Source organism: Mustela nivalis (genome assembly GCF_964662115.1).
Source record: "Mustela nivalis genome assembly, chromosome: 4".
Classification (NCBI taxonomy): domain Eukaryota; kingdom Metazoa; phylum Chordata; class Mammalia; order Carnivora; family Mustelidae; genus Mustela; species Mustela nivalis.
The window spans coordinates 151,067,478-151,087,563 of NC_139023.1; the positions used below are offsets into that span (position 1 = coordinate 151,067,478).

Genomic DNA, 20,086 nt, shown 5'->3' on the forward strand with positions numbered 1-20,086 from the left:
GAGCGTGAGTATGAAGAGGCAGCAAGAGGCAGCTCTTCTGTGGTAATGAAACAATCCTGTATCTTAAGTGCGATGATAATTACATGATTTTATACACATGATAAAGTTCCATTGAACTACACACACACACACACACACACACACATACACACACACACACACACGCAAGGCGGCTGAAAAAAATGGTGAAACGTTAATAAGGTCTGTGTTCTGAATCAACAGTCTACACAAGTGTCCTGGTTTTGATGTTATTTTATAGCTATATTAGATGTCACCACCGGGGAAAAGTGGGTGAATGGTACTTAGGACTCTTTGTAGTACTATTTTTTCAATTTCCTTACATCTATAATTGTCTCAAAATAAAAAGTTCTTTTAAAAAGCCAATATAGGAAGGTTAAGTGATAATTAAAAAACAGAGCAGAAATGATAATCAGGGGGCGCCTGGGTGGCTCAGTGGGTTGAACCGCTGCCTTCGGCTCAGGTCATGATCTCAGCGTCCTGGGATCGAGTCCCGCATCGGGCTCTCTGCTCGGCAGGGAGCCTGCTTCTCTCTCTCTGCTTGCCTCTCCATCTACTTGTGATTTCTCTCTGTCAAATAAATAAATACAATCTTTAAAAAAAAAAAAAAAAAAAAAAAAAGAAATGATAATCAGGTAGTGTGAAGAAGCAGAGCTGGCACTGAGCCATCACCTCAAACAGCAGATTTCAGAGGAGACTCACCTCAAGGACAAATTAACAAAAATAAATCATCGAGGAATAAGCTCATGTTTATTCCTTTGATAAAAGAGGAAAATGTGAGCCTTGCCTAAAGTAGTCCCTTGCCTAAAATAGTCCCTTGCCTAAAATATCAGAGTAAATCTGGGGTTAGAGTCATTATAGGATAGTCACTAGCTGTCCATATTCTCTCATCTTATCTATGTGAGGAGGTCAGGCAGCAGAATATCACGGAAACAGAACATCATAGGGAAAAAGAGCCTGAATTTTCCTATATTTATGTTATAAAAAACTACAGATATGAAGTTAGAGAAGGGAAAGGAAATTTTCACCTTGATACCAAAGCGAACACATGTCCAATAAACATGTTATGTTAGCTGTAATCCTTTTCGTAAATTAGCAATTTTAAAAATAAAGTATGGATTATAAAGTAAGGCTCCAAAGGATATAAAGACAGATGTTTCAAGGTTTCAGACAATCTCTACATTGAGAGTTAATTATATCATCAACCTGAAAACTTCTCTTCTGCACTTCTCAAGAAGTGCCTGGTTTTTTTTTTTCAGATATCCCCCAAGTAAATTTTTCTCATCTTTTGGAGGTCAAACACTTCTCAAGGTACATAATATTCTCAGTTTTGATGTTCCAAACACAAATCACTTACAAAGTGCTTAGATAATAGCTTAGATAATAGCTATTATCAACTGAAGACTTATCAAACAGGAAGCACTAAACTAAGAGCATTCTATGGAGTCTTGTATTTCATTTTACAATCACCCTACAAAGTAGCTGCCATGATGATTAAACTTACTTCACAAATGGACCCTGAAGTACAGAGGGATTAAATAAGGCACATCTAGGAGGTGACTATGAAGGGATCCAAAGCCAGGTGGATATGAGTGATAGTCCACATTCTTACCTACTACTGTGTCCCCAACAGAGCTGCTCTTGCACTTCAGAGGATGTTATACATCTCCAGGGGAGCTTTCCCATCTGCTGATGACACAGACTTCCCACAGTACGTGGAGCATAAACAAATCTAAGGGGAAATCAGTCTTTATCTACTAGTCCCTATGCATTCTTTCCAAAAACTGCTCTGGTTCTGAGTGGATGCAGTAATCTGGCTCTCCTTCTCCATTTCTCCCAGGTGTCCTTCCCTCACTTTATGAGAGAGGCACAACTCTTCTCTTACCAGAGATAAATAAGGCACAAGCCAAGGTACTAAGAAGCGCCCTTTAATCAAAGCAGCAAAACCAGCTCCACGCCACACCAATGTCTCATCCAGAGGTATACTTCCAAAAAACTTTTAGCGTAATAATAGTAACCAAAATTTATAACACGTTTCCCAGTTTTACTAACTGTAATCTACTGATAGAATGACAACGCAATCCACAGGAAAAATATTTACACCTAAAACCTTGGGGTTACTAGAAATAAACCAAAAATTTATATGTATTTGTTTGGGGGCAGAGAAATAGGATAGGATGATGAATTCTAAAAAGTTTAAGCAAAAAAGGACATGTTAACATAAAATGCTATGGGGTATAAATGCTATGCAGTATCTGTTTCAGAAGAAAGGGAACTACAAAATATAATAGTTCTAACTATTAAATACCAGAGCAATTTGATATCCGTTGTCCCATATTTAGAAATATAACAATATTCCCAATACACCAGAAATTATATCCTTTGCAACTACTTAAAGCTATGATTAAAAAATCTTACAGATGTCGCTCTAAAAAATGTGAGAGGGTATACTGGTTTTCAAAATATATACCAAAAAACCCTTGAAGATACCTGTCCTAAAAAGGAGATCGGCATCCCAGTTTATTTTCAGAAATCTTTAAAATCAAAAAGGGCAAAATATCTGATGGAAGTAACAAACATTTCCTACAACCACCAAAAAGCAAAGTTGAGTCTGGTAGGACTAGTTAGTCAAATAATTCCTAAAAATGAAAACTTTAAAAAATATACTAAGTTTTATATCCCATTAAAAAAAATGAGGATTATTTCTAGAATCTTTGTGATATTCTAAGAAAAGGACAGTATGGAATAACGGCTTAGTTAAGAGGCATACTGTGTAGATTTGTAAAGTCTTAAGGAGCTAAAAATATAATGTTGGACAAAATATGTTACTAGGTTATTGTGCCATCTGCTTTTCAGCTTTAACACAAGTAATACAACCAAAAATGCACTTGGATGAAGACATAATGTATTTACCAAGGATGACGTGGCAGAAAAATAATCTACTAGTTCTCCAGGTCCATTTCCTGGTCAGGTTTTCCCTTAAAGGAATATTCTAAAGGCTTTTCGTATTGCGAGTGACAGTTAGCAAGGTCTGGTTTTGATGAGCTGCTCCATCCCTGTTGCAAGGATATGAGCACCCTCTAGTGGTCTCGAGGTAAACTTAATCTACAGGTCAGTGACTCTCCAGGGGTCTTGTACTTGTCTTATGCACAAGAGTCAGCCTGCAAGGATGAACCTGAGGCAGGGGCATCATGAGGAAAAGGAACTACCACTTGGAAGCTGTTATGCACTCACTACCTTCCTGACAAATAATACAGGGTTCCCTGGGGACACCTTAAACATTTCACTGACTGTACTTCCGGGAATACATCATGAAGACCTGACTAGACCGACTGTGGTCAGCTGACATTTCTCAGAGAAGAGTAATTGTAATACCGTCAAAGAGAAAAAGTAATTTTCTAGCTATCACTGTCAAATCTCAAAAGCAAACTGCTCAAAAATCTGCTTTCTTTTTAGTACCTACACAAATGAATCTCATGGCTCCTTTCTATATGGAATCTTGAAGCTGATAATTTCTTGATGACCCTATCACCTAAGAAGTTACAGAGTTTTCTCTAATCCAATACATCAAAGAGAAAATTATGATACCAAACAAGGTGTGAAGTCAACTCATTTCCCCTCATTAAGAATGAACTGTGGATGCCTCTAAGAAAGAAAGTCTTAACTAAAAAGCTTCTGCCTCCATGACTATGATCATGCAAAGCCAGCTTAAGATTGTCTGACACCCTAATTGTGTCATTGAACCTGTGTAGGAAAAAATTATTGCCATTTATATACCACCAGATATTAATTGAGTTAGAAGTTGATCCCTGATATTCAAATTGCTTCAGATTACTTTTTAGTTAACCTTCACTACAGGTTTAATATGCCATAAATTACTTAATTAAATCTACCAGAGAGGGACCCATGTAATTTTTAGATTTCTTTTATTGAGAAAAATATCATATATATATGGAATATCTGAAGTTTATACAGTTAGTTATAAAGCAACCTCTCCCCCGGCCCCAACCAACACTTCCTGGATTAGAAAACAGAACACTGCCTGTATCGAGAAGCATCCAGCATCTGTGTCCCTTCCTCCTAGAACAGGGTTTCTCAACCCTGTTGAGAAATGTCAAACTACTGACATTTGAGGATGAATAATTATTTTTGGGGGGATGGAGGAGCATAGCTCTCCTGTGTACTATAGGATGTTTGCTGCATTTCTGGTCTCCACTAGACAAAAGTAACATCTCCCCAGCTCTGACAATCAAAAATGTCTCCAGACATTGCCAAATGTCCCATGAGGGGCAAAATAGCCCCCACATGAGAACCACTGTCCTAATGGCAACTATGATCCTGATTTTTGTGACAATCACCCTTGATTTGGTTTAACCATTTACTCTGGGGAGGTGGGAGCCACAGAAAGTACATAAAATATAATGTTCACAAATAACTTATATAATTGCCAACCAGAAAAAAACAAAACAGCAACAGAACCCTAATATCACCCCAGAAGTGTGCTACATACGGGCCCCTTCTTAATCCCAACCTCTTTCCTCTCCCCAAAGGTAATCACTATTGTGACTTTCATAGTAATCACTTCCTTGAGTTTTAAAATAATTTGACCACCCCAGTATGGTACCTAAGATTTTTGCCTGCCTTCTGAACGTCTATGCAAGTGGAATCATACTGGATGTTATCTTCATGTTTCACTTCTTTCAGTCAATATTAAATCAATGAGATCCCTCTACACCACGGAACAACCAATAGCCTATGGGCCAAATCCGACCTGCCACTTGTTTTTGTAAATAACATTCCACAAGAACACAACCATGTCTATTTATTTATGTATTATATATTGTTGATTTCACACTCCAAGAGTCAAGTTGAGTAGTTGTGAGAGAGACCCTTATGGTCTACAAAATATTTCTTTCTGGCCCTTTACAGAAAAAGTTTGCTAACTCCTGCTTTGGACTCTTACATGTAACTATACTTCATTTCTCTGCATTTACAAACACAGCAGTCCACTTATCCATTCTACTGTTTAAAGATATTTGGGTTAATTCAAGTTGGGGATACTGAAGTTGGTAAGTATTCTTTCCTTCTGACTGAAGTGCATCCTTTAATATTTCCTTTATAGAAGGTCTACTTGTGGTAAAGCTTTGTCTGAAAACTTACTTTCTGAAAACTTTGTCTGAAAACTTATCCACTTTCTTGAAAAACATATTTGCTGAGTGTAAAATTCTAGGTTGACAGTTATACTTCCCTTAATATATTACCCCAATGTCTTTTGGTTTCCACTGTTAAGAACTCTGCTTTCATTTATAACTATTGTTTCTTTGAAGATAATCAGTATATTTTCTCTGGCTGCATTAACAATCTTCTGTCTTTTGTGTGCATGCCTCTGTGTATGTGATGTTCTGCTACAATGTTATGGTTTCTTGAATCTGTGGACTTGTTTTATCACTAGTTCTAGACAGTCTTCAACCCTTATCCTCTTAGATACTGCCTGTTTCCCATTCTCTCTCTTCTTTGTGTCGAACTTCTTTTAGATACGAGACCTTCTCACTTTATCTTCCATCTAAACTTCTGTTTCTGATTTCCCATCTTTTCCTCTTCCATAGCTACATTCTGGATAACAGTCTTCTACAGTCTTCTAGTCTTTTTTATAGACTTTGTTGAACTGTGTTAACTTTGTTATTAGACCCAATAGCACACTTAGTATCCAAGCTTATGTGTGCTAGAAACCAGCCACAGTCATCAATAATACAAACTTAGCAATATGTGATAGGAAAGAAAAAGCTTAGGAAACAAAGAGATTTAGATAAATTTTCAAAGAAAATCCTTACCACCCAAAGCCTTTGCTACTCTTTCTCAATTATTCGGGAACTGAAAAAGTTGGGGGATCAACTTATTTTGGTAATTGTCTCATTTCTTTTGCACTAGATTTTAAGTTTCTTCAGAGAAAGGAGTATGTCTTTTTACCTATTTCTATAACCTCGGTCTTCAAACAACAACATCGAGATGGTGAAAAGACAACCCACACAATTGGAGAAAATATTTGCAAATCATGTATCTGATAAGAAACTGGTACTTGAATATATTAAAAAAATTTTAATAAACAACATTAAAAACACATAACCCAATTAAACATTGAACAAAGGAAGGATCTGAAGAGCTATTTCTCTAAAGAAGACATACAAATGACCAAAAAACATGCAACCAAATGGCCAACATCTTCAGCTGACTGGAAATGCTAGTCAAAAGCACACATAGATATTACTTTGTAGCTGCTAGCATGGCTAAAATAAAAAAGACAATAACAAGTGTTGACAAAGATGAAGAGAAATTAAAATCCTCATACACTGCTGGGGGGAATGTAAAAGGGTGTAGCTGCTTTGGAAAGCAGTGTGGCAGTTACTCAAAAAGTAAAACATGGAGGGGCGCCTAGGTGGCTGCTCAGTTGGTTGAGTGTATGCCCTCGGCTCAGGTCACGATCTCAGGGTCCTAGGATCAAGCCCCACATCAGGCTCCCTGAGCAGGGAGCCTGCTTCTCTCTCTCCCCAAGTTAAACATGCAGTAACCAACTCACCCAACAAATCCACTCTACAAATATACCCCAGAGAAATGAAAATAAAGGCCACAGTCCACACTAACATTGACAGTGTTCATAGCTGCATTATTTATAACAGACAAAAAAGTGGAAACAACCCAAATGCTCATGAATGGCATTCAACTAACGAATGGATAAATCATGGTATATTTATAAAATGGAGTATCATTTGGCAAAAGAAGGAATGGAGTACTGACATGTGCTACCACAAGGATGAACCCTGAAAACATGCTAAGTTAAGGAAATCAGAACAAAAGACCATATGTTGTGGAATTCCATTTATATGAGATATCCAGAATAAGCAATCTTTAGAGACAGAAATTAAATCAGCAGTTGTCTACAGTGGTTGCACGGTTCATGGGGATGACTGCCACTAGGTACAGAGTTTCTTTCAGAGGTGATGGAATGTTTTAAAACTGGTTCTGGTAAAAATCCTGTGAATATACTAAAAGTCATTGAATTGTACATTATAAATGGGTAAATTATATGGCGTGTGAATTATATCTCAACAAAGCTGTTAAAACACACACACTTACACACACATCAAGTCCTTGCCCCAGTTCCCTCCTTAGAACCTTAGCTGGTTCTTTTGGGTTTTATTTCTTTCATATTTCTAAATAATACCTTTATACTGCTATACCTTACCAATTTCCTGCTGACTTCCAAAAATGGCACTGAGAAACAGGATGTAATTTTCAACTGGCAGGAAATATGAACCTGGCTGAGAAAATGCATAAATGCTAACTGGGGGAACAGTGTTCTAGAGACGGAGAAACTAGTGCAAAATCCTAAGGCAGGAGGATGCTTGATATATTTATAAGCCAGCACAGGAGTCAGTGGCTAAGATGAATGGGTAAGAAGGGGAGTAGCAAGAGATGAGACCAGAAAGGGAAAAAGGTCCATAACATAAGGGTACAAGACCACTGAAAGGACTTTGGCTTTTATTCTGAATGAAAAGGAGGCAAGAAGGGCAAGGAGGTGCTGGTGGTGGTTGTGGTCTGAGCATGAGCAGCACAGACTTACACTTTGAAAGAATCAGTCTGTCTGTTATGCTGAAGGAGAAAGAGCAATTGAGGGCAGTAGCTCCCCACCAAGGGCATTTTGCTAAGGGGACATCTGGCAACGTCTGCAGGTACTTCTGGTTGCCATAAATGGGGAGGGGGGACAGCAGAAGGTTCTAGGGGCATTTAGCAGGTAGAGGTCAGGAATGCTGCTATCATTCTAAAATGTATCAGACATGCCTCACAGCAAATAATTACCTAGCCCAAAACATCAGTAGTGCTATGGCTGAGAAAACCAGCTTTAGAGGCTGTTAAAAATAATCTAAACAAGAAATAATAGTTGCTGAGGCCATACTAGTCACAGCACAGGTGACATGAAGCAGAAAGGGTCCGGATATATTCTGAAGGTAGAACCAACATTTCCTAGTGGACACAAGTATTTGGCTTCAACAGCTACAAGGAAAGAACTGACATCAACTGAAATGGCGAAGACAGTGGGTAAATGGTTTGACAGGTGGGGAAGCAGTCAGAACTTGAGTTTGAGTATGTTAAGTTTGAGAAATTGATAGTTGATGACACCCCAAATGAAAATACTGAGTTGGGGGTTCATTGTAAGTCTGGAGTTTAGGAGAGAGGTGAGAAATCTGGCAATTGTAACCAGCATCCCAGCCATCATTTGTTATATCCAGCCATGATGTAATAAGGAATTGGTGTAGCTAAAAGATGAGAGAGGCCGCAGGACACCAGACATGATAAAGCTGGGATAAGAGAATCCCAATAAAGATTAAAGAGGAGTGGCCAGTGAAGTGGGAAGAAAACCAGGAGATGATGGAGTCTGGGAAGCCACAGGAAACAAGTGATTCAAGGAGGAGTGAACATCTGTGCCACACATGAAGTAAGATGAGGATATAAAAATGCCCACTGGATTTAGGAACATGGAAATCACTGGTGACTTTGGCAAGGCAGTTTCTGTGGAGCAGAAAGGCAAAGTCTGACTAAAGTGGGTTTAGAAGAGACAGGAGGAAGATTCACTGTCTTCTGCCCACGAAAGGGTAAGTGCTATGGGTCTGCCCCTCTACTATGAACAATGGGAAAACAAAAGATATGCAACAATTCATCATACACTGGACAACAGGCAGCACAGGAATGTCATCCATGACAGATAGGCAACAAAAGATGTGAGCTCTAGGGCTGCCCCAGCTTTCTATCAAGAGGCAATTACTGGACATGTCATAAGGTGGGGAGGGGAGCTCACCCAGCACGTGGGGGTCTTACTAAAATGAAAACATATGGCCACACAAAGATGTATACACAAATGTTCATAGGAGCCTTTGGTACAGTAAGCAAAAACTGGAAACCCAAGTATCTATCACTAGGTGAATGCATAAACAAATTACAGCATACTCATACAATGGCATACTATCCAGGAATGAAATGAACTACTACTGATAAACGCAACATGGATAAATCTCAGAATCGTGCTGAGAAAAACAAGCCTAATCTCTATGGAGAGATCAGCCATTGTCTGCGGCCAGAGAATGAAGTGGGAGGGTGCGGTGTGGGGAGGAGCAGGGTGCTGACTGGGAAGGGACCCAAGATAATTCTTTGTAATGAAGAACATTTCTTTACAAGGTTATTACAATTACAAAGGTATATACATTGGTCAAAACTCATGGAACTGCACCCTCAAAAATGGGTACATTGTATTATATATAAATTATACTTCAATGAAGTTTATTTTAATATTCTAGGCAGACTGCTTCTTCTAGTAATGGTGAAGTGGCTCATTTCAACAATCTCTCTTACCAAGAAAACTACAACAAAATATTGGGTGGGCGGGGGGATGGCTCAAAGACATTACAGTAGAGCAAAGTGGACAATTATAGTACCAATTAAGGACAAGGAAATCCAGAGAAGTGAGTCTGATGTTTGGGGCCCCCCCGCCCCCCACCCCTGTGAAGCAGCAACTCTAGAAGAGGCAAAAGAGAAGCAGAGCAACTAAGCAGACCATCTGAGACTTGCTCAAGCATGTTATAAGATTTTAAAAAGAGAGACTAGGAGAACTGAAATCAATTGTATAGAAAATCAGAGTTTTGTGGCAAAGGAGAGCAGAAGCATCAGGAAGTGGCGGTAAGGGAAGTAAATGGGCTCCAGAAACCGTTTTAAAATTAGTTTTAAACAATTTTTTAGTAGGACATAACACATGCAGTACAGTCATGAAGGTACAAAAGAACTACAATAAAAGCGAAGCCTTCCTGACATCTTCTCTTCCCCAGTCATTCAGCTCCCTCCCTAGAGGGAACTACTCTTACCAGTTTCTTCGGTATTTTTCTGCAGATATTTTATGTATATAAAATTGATATTTGGGAGATATTCTATGCATATCAACTTCAGCACCACTGATATTTGGGGCCAAATAAATCTTTGTCATCGGGGGCCATCCCTGTGCACTATAGAATATTAAACAGCGTTGCTGGCCTCTATACTAGATGCCAGAAGCACCCTGCCCCTCATTTTTTGTTTTTTGTGACAACCAAAAATGACTCGAGACATTGCCAAAATCACCCCCAGATGAAAGCCACTGATATATACCCAACCCACACACATGCATTTCCTCTCTATATTTTTCTACAAAGGCATGCCACACATATGGTTTTTCATCTTCCTTTTTTTTACTTTATAATAACTGAAGATGATCCATCAGTTGTATAAGGATCTCAAGTTTTATTTTTATCTTACTGCCAACAAGTACAGCTATTTATAATGTTTATTATCTTAAGAGCGTTCTATTTTTTTTACCTAGGGAGAAACCACACTATTGCCTTTGATTTCATTAATGACAACTAGAAATAGCCTAAGTATCAAGCCCAAATCCATCCACCTATAAGTATCATTCTTTCTTGGTGACACTATATTCTAATTACTATAAATAATCAGAGGAAATACAAATAACAACAATAATAAAGATTATAGCAGCTAATAGTCATTAAGTACCTACCATAGGTTAGGCAGTGTTCAAAGTACTTTAGTTATAGCAATATATTTAATTCTTACAATCACCTTCTGAGGATGGTAGTATTATTTCCCCTCCACCAAGAATGAAGAGACAGAGATGTTCAGTAGTTTACTCAAGGTCACACAAGCAGCATTGCAATAAATCTTTGCAGAGTTGGAATCACACTATAATTTTACCAATTATCAGCATATCCTGCTAGCTACCCCCTAAGCAGGGATTGTCCCACATAGTTACATATCCTCATGTCTAACTTAGGATCCAGAACACAGCTCAACAAAGTTTGCTGAACTTGGCTAATTTTTAATTTTATTCCACAAAGTTCTTCCTCCTTCAATTAACAAATATCTTTTGACAGTTTACTACAAGCCAAATATTATGCATAGGGAACAGAAAGAAATTCCTTATAAAAATGTTTGCAGAATACAACTCAACAACAACAAAAAAAACCCCAATTCAAAAAGGGGCAAAACTGGGATGCCTGGGTGGCTCAGTCGGTTAAGCGACTGCCTTCACCTCAGGTCATGATCCCAGCGTCCTGGGATCGAGTCCCATATCAGGCTCCTTGCTCTACAGGGAGCCTGCTTCTCCCTCTGCCTCTGCTTGCTACTCTGCCTGCCTGTACTCTCTCTATCTCTCTGACAAATAAATCAATAAAATCTTTAAAAAAAAAAAAAAAGGGGCAAAGGAATTGAAGACATCTTTCCAAAGACATAGAAACAGCAATCAAGTATATGAAAGGATGTTGAACATAACTAGTCACTAGGGAAATGCAAATCAAAAGCATAATGAGGTATCGCCTCACACCCATCAGGATGTCTGCTATCAAAAAACAAAACAAAACAAAACAAAAAAACAAAACAAAAGCAAACCACACGAAATCAAAAACCCAGAAAAACAAGTGCTGGCAAGAATATGGAAAAACTGGAAGCCTTGTGCACTGTTGCTGTGAATGTTAAAATGGTGTAGCCATTACAGAAAATACTATGGCAGTTCCTCAAAAACTTAAACATAGAATCTTATTACCATGAGATTCAGCAGTCCCACTTCTAGATATACACCCAAAAGAACTGAAAGCAGGGACTTGAAGAGACATTCATACATTCCTGTTCATAGCAGCATTATTCACAATGCTCAAGAAGTACAACCTAAGTGTCCACTGAAGGATGAATGATAATCAAATGTAGTCTATACATACAATGAAACACTACTGAGCCTTAAACATGGATGAACCTTGACAACATTATATTAAGGAAAATAATCCAGACATAAAAGTACAGATACTCTGTGATTCCACTTATATGAGGTACAAAGAGTAGTCAAACCAAGAGACCAAAAGTCTCTCAATGGCTTGAGACAGAGAGAAGAATAGGGAGTTAGCATTCAATGGGGGAAAGTTTCATATAAGATGAAGGGTTTTATGGATGGATGGTGTGGTGGTTGCACAACAGTGTAATGTACTTAATGTTACTGATCTGTGCACTTAAAAAATGGTCAAGATGGTTAATTTTATGTTATGTATATTTTACCACTATTCTTAAAAATCTGCTTGCAGAAGAGCTAACAGTCTAGATTTCTTCAATGAATATCCAGCACAATTAACTGAAGTTACATCCTTGCCTTCCAAAGAGCCATGTGACGAAAACAGTCCCTTAAACTCTAAAATTCGACCAAAGGCCTATAAGTTTGAGGACTATACCATCTATGCCCTTCCCCTCAACAGCATTATCTTTCTGTTAATTTAATATGGAATGTCCAATATTCAATTGTTTCATTTCCAGTTCCCAGGCCCTGGATATACAATTTCTAGTACTGAGCCATTGTAACAAATTTTACTATATACCTGAGCATTTTGAATTTCTGACATATATTCAAAATACAATAAATTTCACGAGGTAGACTCAATACAAAAGAGGTTTTTCTATTAAGCCTTTGCCAGCTGCTGGTTTGTGGTCCCACTTGGTGTTTATTGCTTTGTATTTTTTTTTTCTTGTTTTGTATTTTAAAAACAAGTTTTTGGTTGCTAGAGTGGAGGTGGGTAGGAGGGATGGGGTGGCTGGTAATGGACATTGGGGAGGGTATGTGCTATGGTGAAAAAATAGATAAATAAAGAAAATAAAAAGAAAATAAAACATGAAAAACAACAATAACAACAACAACAACAAAATAAGTTTTTAGTCACACACAAGGATCCCTGGAAAGATCACTTGACTGTAAACTGAATGGATTTATCTTGTCATTCTCAAACTTCTACGGGGAAAAAAATGGTGAAAGCACCATTAAAATGCATACAGAAATAACTATTTATAATAGCTTCAATTAATTTTCAGATATATTATGCTTACAGTAAAAAAAGTTAATAAAAATGTTTTAAATTAAGACATTATGTCTTCCATAGATCGAATGGATAACAAAGCAAAGATTTTTCCTACCTGTTATTTCCTGCCCATGGCAAGTGTTCAGCTCAGCCAGAAGCTGGTTAAAATCATCCTGATGAGCAATCCAGTTATCCTGAAAATATCCAAAAAATCAAAGGCAAGACTGTAGTTTACATATACCAGTTGAGATAAAAATATATTTTGGAATCAAGGAAATCTGGTTGTTAATGTGAAATTTAAAAGTTTCATCAAAATAGTATGTTATAAATTTGAATGAAGAAATAATATAAATTTGAAATGTAATTTAGTTATATTAATATGAAAAACAGACTTTGGGGCATCCGGGTGGCTCAGCTGGTTAAGAATCCAACTCTTGATTTCAGCTCAGATCATGTATGATTCAGGGTTGTGAAACTGAGCCCCATGAAGTGCTCCCCACTCAGTGGGGAGTCTGCTTGAGACTTTTTCTCTCCCTCTCTCTCAAATAAATATTTAAAAAAATTCAAAATTCAAAATTTTTTTTAAAAAATGGGCTTCTTGGAAGCTTAACTCCTGATTTCAAATGTGGATAGCTAATCAACAGCCCACTTATAATCAAATTATCAACAGGCAACCTCTGTGCTAAGCATTAAAATAAAGCAAAATAAAATGTTTATTTTTCTCTCACTATGGGCGTAGGTCAAAGGAAAAAAGCAGTGACAGACTTCAGGGCTCTCTTCTTGGATCATCTGCACTTAAAATATCTTGCCCAATTCTATTTGCTCGCATCAAACCCAATTTTACAAAACAACCCTGAGGAAAGGAGTAGGAAAGACTCTCAAGTTCCCTGGATCAGTCAGCACCTTGTAAGGTGGTGCTAATATGTTCATGCTAACAAAAACAATTGGACTTTAAAAGAGAATGGGCCTCTTCAAAACAATCTGAACCAATGGGAAGCAAGGCATCAGTTTAAGAATTATCTCACACATACTTTTTAAGAATGCTAAGGGTTAAGGCATAATAAATTAAGTTTACTAGGCAAATTCCTAAAAAATTAAGTCTATCCATACATCTATCTCTCAACAATTACCTTCAAAAACCAACCTCATATAAACTCTTTGTTTAGTGGTTTACAATTTTAGCTATTAGTCCAGAAAATGTTAGCTACTCTAGTCTATCACTCAACAAGATTACTACCTTGGGTCTATTACTCAGTATATTGAATAAAAATAATTTGGTTTACCTAAAGCAGTTCTCCTGATTTTCTATCAGATTCTGTTAGCCATAAAAATTTAAGAACAAAGCTTTCAGCTTAGACACTTTCTAAGGTAAACAGTAATACTGAAAATGAAAAGCATGATGGGCCATTAATTTTTAATAATGGTGTTATTTTTTCCAAAGCTACTGGTATTTAAGGGGAAATGTGAATAAATTCAGCCACTGAATACCAGCAGTCAGAAATCAACAACTGGACATAAAAAGGTCACCACTTTCTTGCCGAGAAAACTTTTCGCTTCTTTCTGAAACCAAACACCACTGCCTTTTAATAATGTAAGCAAATGTCGGAACAAAGGTAAAGATGAAAATGCTCTTCTATACTGAAATGCGTACAGAATTATAAATATTCTAAAAAAAGTACATTTTTTTAAAGTTTAACAATAAAGCTAATTTGGATCTCTTATACATAAGCAAGTAAAGAATCCCATAAGGACAGTAAGGCCAAGGTGAAGGCACTGACATGATGAAGAGACAGCTTAGTTATGGGCTCTTTAGTTAACCACAGCATGAAAGATACACACTTGAATAGTTGAACACTGAACAATTTGATTGGATTAAAATGTTTATATTTATTTAAAAAAAGCAAATCATGCAAGGAAAACCCCCAGTAGATACACTGTTGCTCACTTCATTATTGATTGTAGCTCCAAGTCCCAGGTGGTTATTTTTAACTTGAACTTTAATATGATCTGTAGCTCCTTGCTCCTGAGCCCCTAAACCCTGTGGAGATCAACAGAAGTATGTTAGCATTCTTATCAAGTATCAAGACAAATCGCATCTTTCCTCCTTTATCACCCATTTGATTAATAAATATCCAGGAGTGAGGCAATATCCTTACCCTCAAAAAGGACATAGTCTAATGGATTCTTACAAAGTATGTCTGTAATACCAATACATTCACAATAATGAATACTCCTTCAAACTGACACCCACTCCACCACTACGAAGAATAGGTCTTTTCATGATGCTCAAAATCAGAGTACTATCACCAAACCAAAGGAAGCCCATTAGAGATACTGCAAATCTATGGTTCTCTCCATTAAATAATTTTATAAAACAACACTGAGAAAGTAGGAAGAGGAGATACCAAGTCCCCTGCATTAATTAACACTCATCTAAGGTCCCAGAGAAGTTGGTATACTAAGAAACTAAAAGGTAACCAGCACCATTCCAGGTAAGTGGATTAAGAGAAAGTAAGATAATAGAAGAAGATAAACCTCACAGGACCTTGGAAATTATGCTAGGAATTTGGATTTAATTTTTTAAAACAATGGGAAACCACTGAACTTCTATGCAAGGGAATGCCACAATCTAATTTCTGTACTTTAGAAGGTATTGTGGTTGTTGTTTGGCAAATGGCCCAGAGGTAGAAAAGCGGGAGGGGAGGGAAGCAGCTATGAGGCTGCCACAGTGATCAGGGAAAGAGATGACCATGGTCTGTGGCTTAGGACAGAGTCCCAGGGTGAGAAGAGTAATGACTAGGGAGGTGAGAAATGAAAGAGGTAGAGGAACTAAGCATGCCCATTTGCAAAAATGGAGAAGACCTGAGAAGGAAAAGACTAGGGTGAGCAGGGCGGTGGGGTGGATCAAGAATTTATCAAAAAAAGATGAACTTGAGACACTCAAGTGAAAATGTCAAGCAGGCTGGTAAATTTACAAATGTGAAGTTCAGAGGACATTTCTGGACCAGATGTAGAAAAGCATTCAGAATTTAGACAACTCCCAAGCATGTTCTGGAATGAAAGAGCTCACCTGAGCAGAGTACAGAAAAAGCCTGGGGCTGAACCTTGAGGAGCTCCAAAGCTCCAAAGCCTGGAAGAGGAAGAGCCGCAACACATTTAGGAGTGGCCAGTGAGGGAGAAGGAAAAAAGAGAGAGGAGGGTAGTATGTGGAAGCCAAGACAAAAGTATTTCAAGAAGAGTCAATTACTATACAATACAATATAGAATTGTATTACTATACAATTACAATAGTCAACAGCCAAATGCTGCTAAGGGACTAAGCAATGTGAGAACAAAAAAGGATCCACTGGATTTGTCATTAAAGGTCATTAAAGACCTCTGTGAGAACCATTTAAAAACAAAGATATCAGTAGAAACCTATTACAGTTGGGAATAAATGGAGTGTAAGGAAAATGAAAAAATGTGTATTCTAAGCTATAAAGGGAAATAAAGTATTACTCTAAGCAATATAAAATCCTGATGGATTTAAGTATGATTCTAAGTGCAGCTAATTAAAAGGTGCAATTTCTGAAAGATGCTAACACGGCAGTTTAAGCGATAAAGAAAACTGACATCTGTGTTCAATTCTAACTTTATCATTACAATTTAGTTATTTCTCCAAAATCAGTTATTCATCTAAAACATAAATTTCTCCCAGTCTTCAAAGAAAGATGCATCCTCCTGATTGGCCTTTTTGCATGGCTCCAATTTGTTTTGTTCTTTTCCACTGTACCTTTCCTTTAGACCACCCCATCTTCTCTAGCATCCTCTGGCCAAACTTAGAATCATCATTGCTCCATGCAGTGTTTCTTGGATCCACAGACCACTTCTGCTTCCGCCGACCTGGAAATGGCAAAGTATCTCATCAGTTTACCTTTCACACCTGGAAAATACAACACAAATACTCACAAAACCTATTACATACACACATGCTTGCAAAAAATGTGACAAATGATATGTTTTATTAGATACAGATATTGGATTCAGCAGATGAAATATCAGATTAGACCACTTACACTGGTTTTCCCAATAACTGTATATTCTCAATATACAAACTGGCCTAAGAATAACAATGTTCCCTCCATACATGACAAACAGAAATACATGAATGCCATCACCTGGCCTCCCAGACTCAGATAAAGGCAGCAGCTGAAAGCACCTGTCTTCATGGGCATTGACACCAGGAGCAGCCACCACTCCAGCTTTCCTTGGTGTACAGCACGGACCAAATGCTCTCCATGCATTATACTTCATTTGCACAGTAACCCAGTGAGGATGGGTATTCTGATCTCCATTTTTCAGATGAGGAAATCTGAAGCTTAGAGAAAGAAATGTGCCTAATGGCCCCAAGCAAAAATCAGAGCCTCTATACAAACCAAGGTTCAACTGATGTCAAAGCTTATACTTTCATTGTTTTTAAGATTTTTATTTATGTATTTGGCAGATCACAAGTAGGCAGAGAGGCAGGCAGAGAGAGGAGGAAGCAGGCTCCCCCACAGAGCAGAGAGCCCAACGAGGGGCTCAATCCCAGAACCCTGGGATCATGACCTGAGCCAAAGGCAGAGGCTTTAACCCACTGAGCCACCCAGGTGTCCCCAAAGCTTATACTCTTAATCCACAGTCATAATGATCTTGGGGAGGTCAACTGTACCCTCCACACACATGATCTATAGATACTCTTAGATCCTATACTATATATAATATTGTATACAATATATCATATATACTACATAATACTATAGATCCTTTGTCATTCAAATACCCTAAAGCCACATGACCCCTTCTCTGAACTTCCAGTATAAGTTATCTGCTTTTCTGGCATTTAACTTACATTCTTCTGTATTGCAGCCATTTACACCCATCTCTGATGTTATCTTTTTTTTTTTTTTTTCCTGATGTTTTCTATTAGACCATCATTTCCTTATGGCTCATATTTGTGTGATTCTTTTTTATGTTTCATTGCAAGAAGTAGAAAACACTGCACCCATAGCAAGTGTTCAGGAAACATGTGAATGAATATATGAGTAAATTTGAAGAAAGAAAGGAAAAAAGAAATGAGGAAAGGAAGAAAGGAAGGAAGGAATACAATTAAGGGAATTGCTTTGAATCTCTTCATATTAAGAATTTTTTAATGCATATCAATAACAGTGTTAGGAACTCAAATTTATCACTGTAGGTCTTTTTTTTAAGATTTTATTTATTTATTTGAGAGAGCGAGAGAGAGCAAGTGAGCGTACTCCTGTGCGCACACAAGAGAGGGCAGAGGCGGCATTCCGGGATAATGACCTGAGCCAAAGGCAGATGCTTAATCACCCCATCACTGTAAGGAAAATTACTGCAGAGATAGAGAACCTCAAAAGTTCACAAAACAAGAACACGAACCCCCAGAGTATATTGTGGCCAAGTGAGAAATTTGCAGGTCAAATGTCATTATTATTCATCTATGGCAGCAACCAAAGTACAGAATCTCACTATCAACAAGAGCCTGTAACTTAGTCCATCTTTTTGTTCCTTCCTTCCTTTTTCCCTCACTCCATCCCTTCTTTCTTTAAGAATGGCAGACTGCTATGTGCAGCAACCCCCTTTAGATGAGTTTGGAGTCTTAGAAGCTCGACTACCTGACATCCTCCTACAACGGACCTTGAGAGCTTGTTCAGAGGTTGCAAACTATTGCCTCTACTAATAAACAACATGCCAGATAATGAGCTTCGTTAACCAGTGTTCTGTGAGGCTGTTTACTGGTGTGTGCGTCAGAACTCATGCCTCTATTCAGTGCTTGCCAGGGGGTTCGGAATAGGGCTTATATGAAGGGGACATTTTTGAGAAAGAATAAGGCCACTCTTTGCAATAAGAACTACAACAGTTTATGTTACATATGTGTATACAGCAGACTAGAGGCCTTATACAAAAGATCCCCAAGGTCAGTTTCTTTTCCTTGCAGAAATGTCAGGTATCCTCAAACAATGGAGTAGGACAGGGTTTCCCCAATGAGGATGTTAAAGGGGGGAGGTCCCATTAAAATAAAAAAAGGCAAAAATGGGTGAAACAAAATTTAACAGTGTTCCATATTACAGACTTTCCCAGAATGTTTAATATGCAGATGTGTAGCTCCTCCCAGGGCAAAGCAGGCATGCCATGTTTCCCAAATTTATTTGATCAGAACCTTACTTCCCTGAAACACTCTCTGGCTCTAGTGCTGTAGAAGTTTCCAGGTTTGGGAAATCCTGGCAAGGAAAAAAGACTGTCACTGGTCTGTTCAGACTGGATCAAGATTTACATGCGCTTTGTTTTTCTTATTACACAGTTACTCTGTGCTTAGAAGTCAGCTTTGCTAACCCTGTGTGCAAAACAGAACATAGCAGGCCTCACTGCTATCCTTTGAAAGGCTTGCTTACAAAGTTGGCATCTTGGCTGGGAACTTGGGTTTCAGTAGGGTTCCTGGCATTCTCAGAATTGAGGAAGGATTCACTATGCCTGTTTATACAAACAATATGGCTTATACTAAATACCTGGCTTTCCTTCTGGGAGTCTGGAATTTGGCACATGCCAAGCAGAGCCTGCCTACATGACCAGCCCCCAGTAAACATGACGCCAGTCCCTAACTTCCTTGGTTTGCAACACTATACAAGTGCTGTCACAACTTGTACTGGGGCAATTAAGCATGTCCTGTGTAACCACACTGAAAGGGAACTCTGGAAGCTTGTGTCTGGTTTCCCTTGGACTTAGCTCCAGATATCTTTTCCATTTGCTGATTTCATTCTGTATCCTTTAACTGTAATAAATCTTCATCATGGCTCAGTACAACTTTCTGCTGAGTCCTGTATCTTGAATTTGAGCAAATCACTAAATCTGGGATGGTCTTGGGGATGCCTGACACTATATGGAACAGTAGAATACCCTGAATCTGCAGATCACTACTTGGGATGATGTGTTTAACTATCCTCTAGCAAGGACTCCTCTTATTTAAAGATCTAACTGTAGATGGTTCCATCAGGATACTCTTGCAGTAGCCCCAATAAACAACTCTCCATACAACAGCTGTAACAGATTTGACTTTCCAATCACTCCATGCCTAATACCACCTGGCTTATGTCAGGATACAG

At 38.2% G+C, this 20,086-nt stretch overlaps 1 protein-coding gene across 1 annotated transcript in view; it reads right to left on the reverse strand.

The window, feature by feature from the left end:
* The window catches only part of PINX1 (PIN2 (TERF1) interacting telomerase inhibitor 1), an 85,394-nt gene that overhangs the window by 62,469 nt on the left and 2,839 nt on the right, over positions 1-20,086 (reverse strand). The window contains exons 2-4 of the mRNA XM_082726911.1: positions 16,717-16,826; positions 14,890-14,982; positions 13,060-13,138 (exon numbers count right to left, since the gene is read on the reverse strand). Coding sequence (XP_082583037.1) covers positions 13,060-13,138; positions 14,890-14,982; positions 16,717-16,826 — 282 coding nt within the window. The remainder of the gene's footprint in view (positions 1-13,059; positions 13,139-14,889; positions 14,983-16,716; positions 16,827-20,086) is intronic.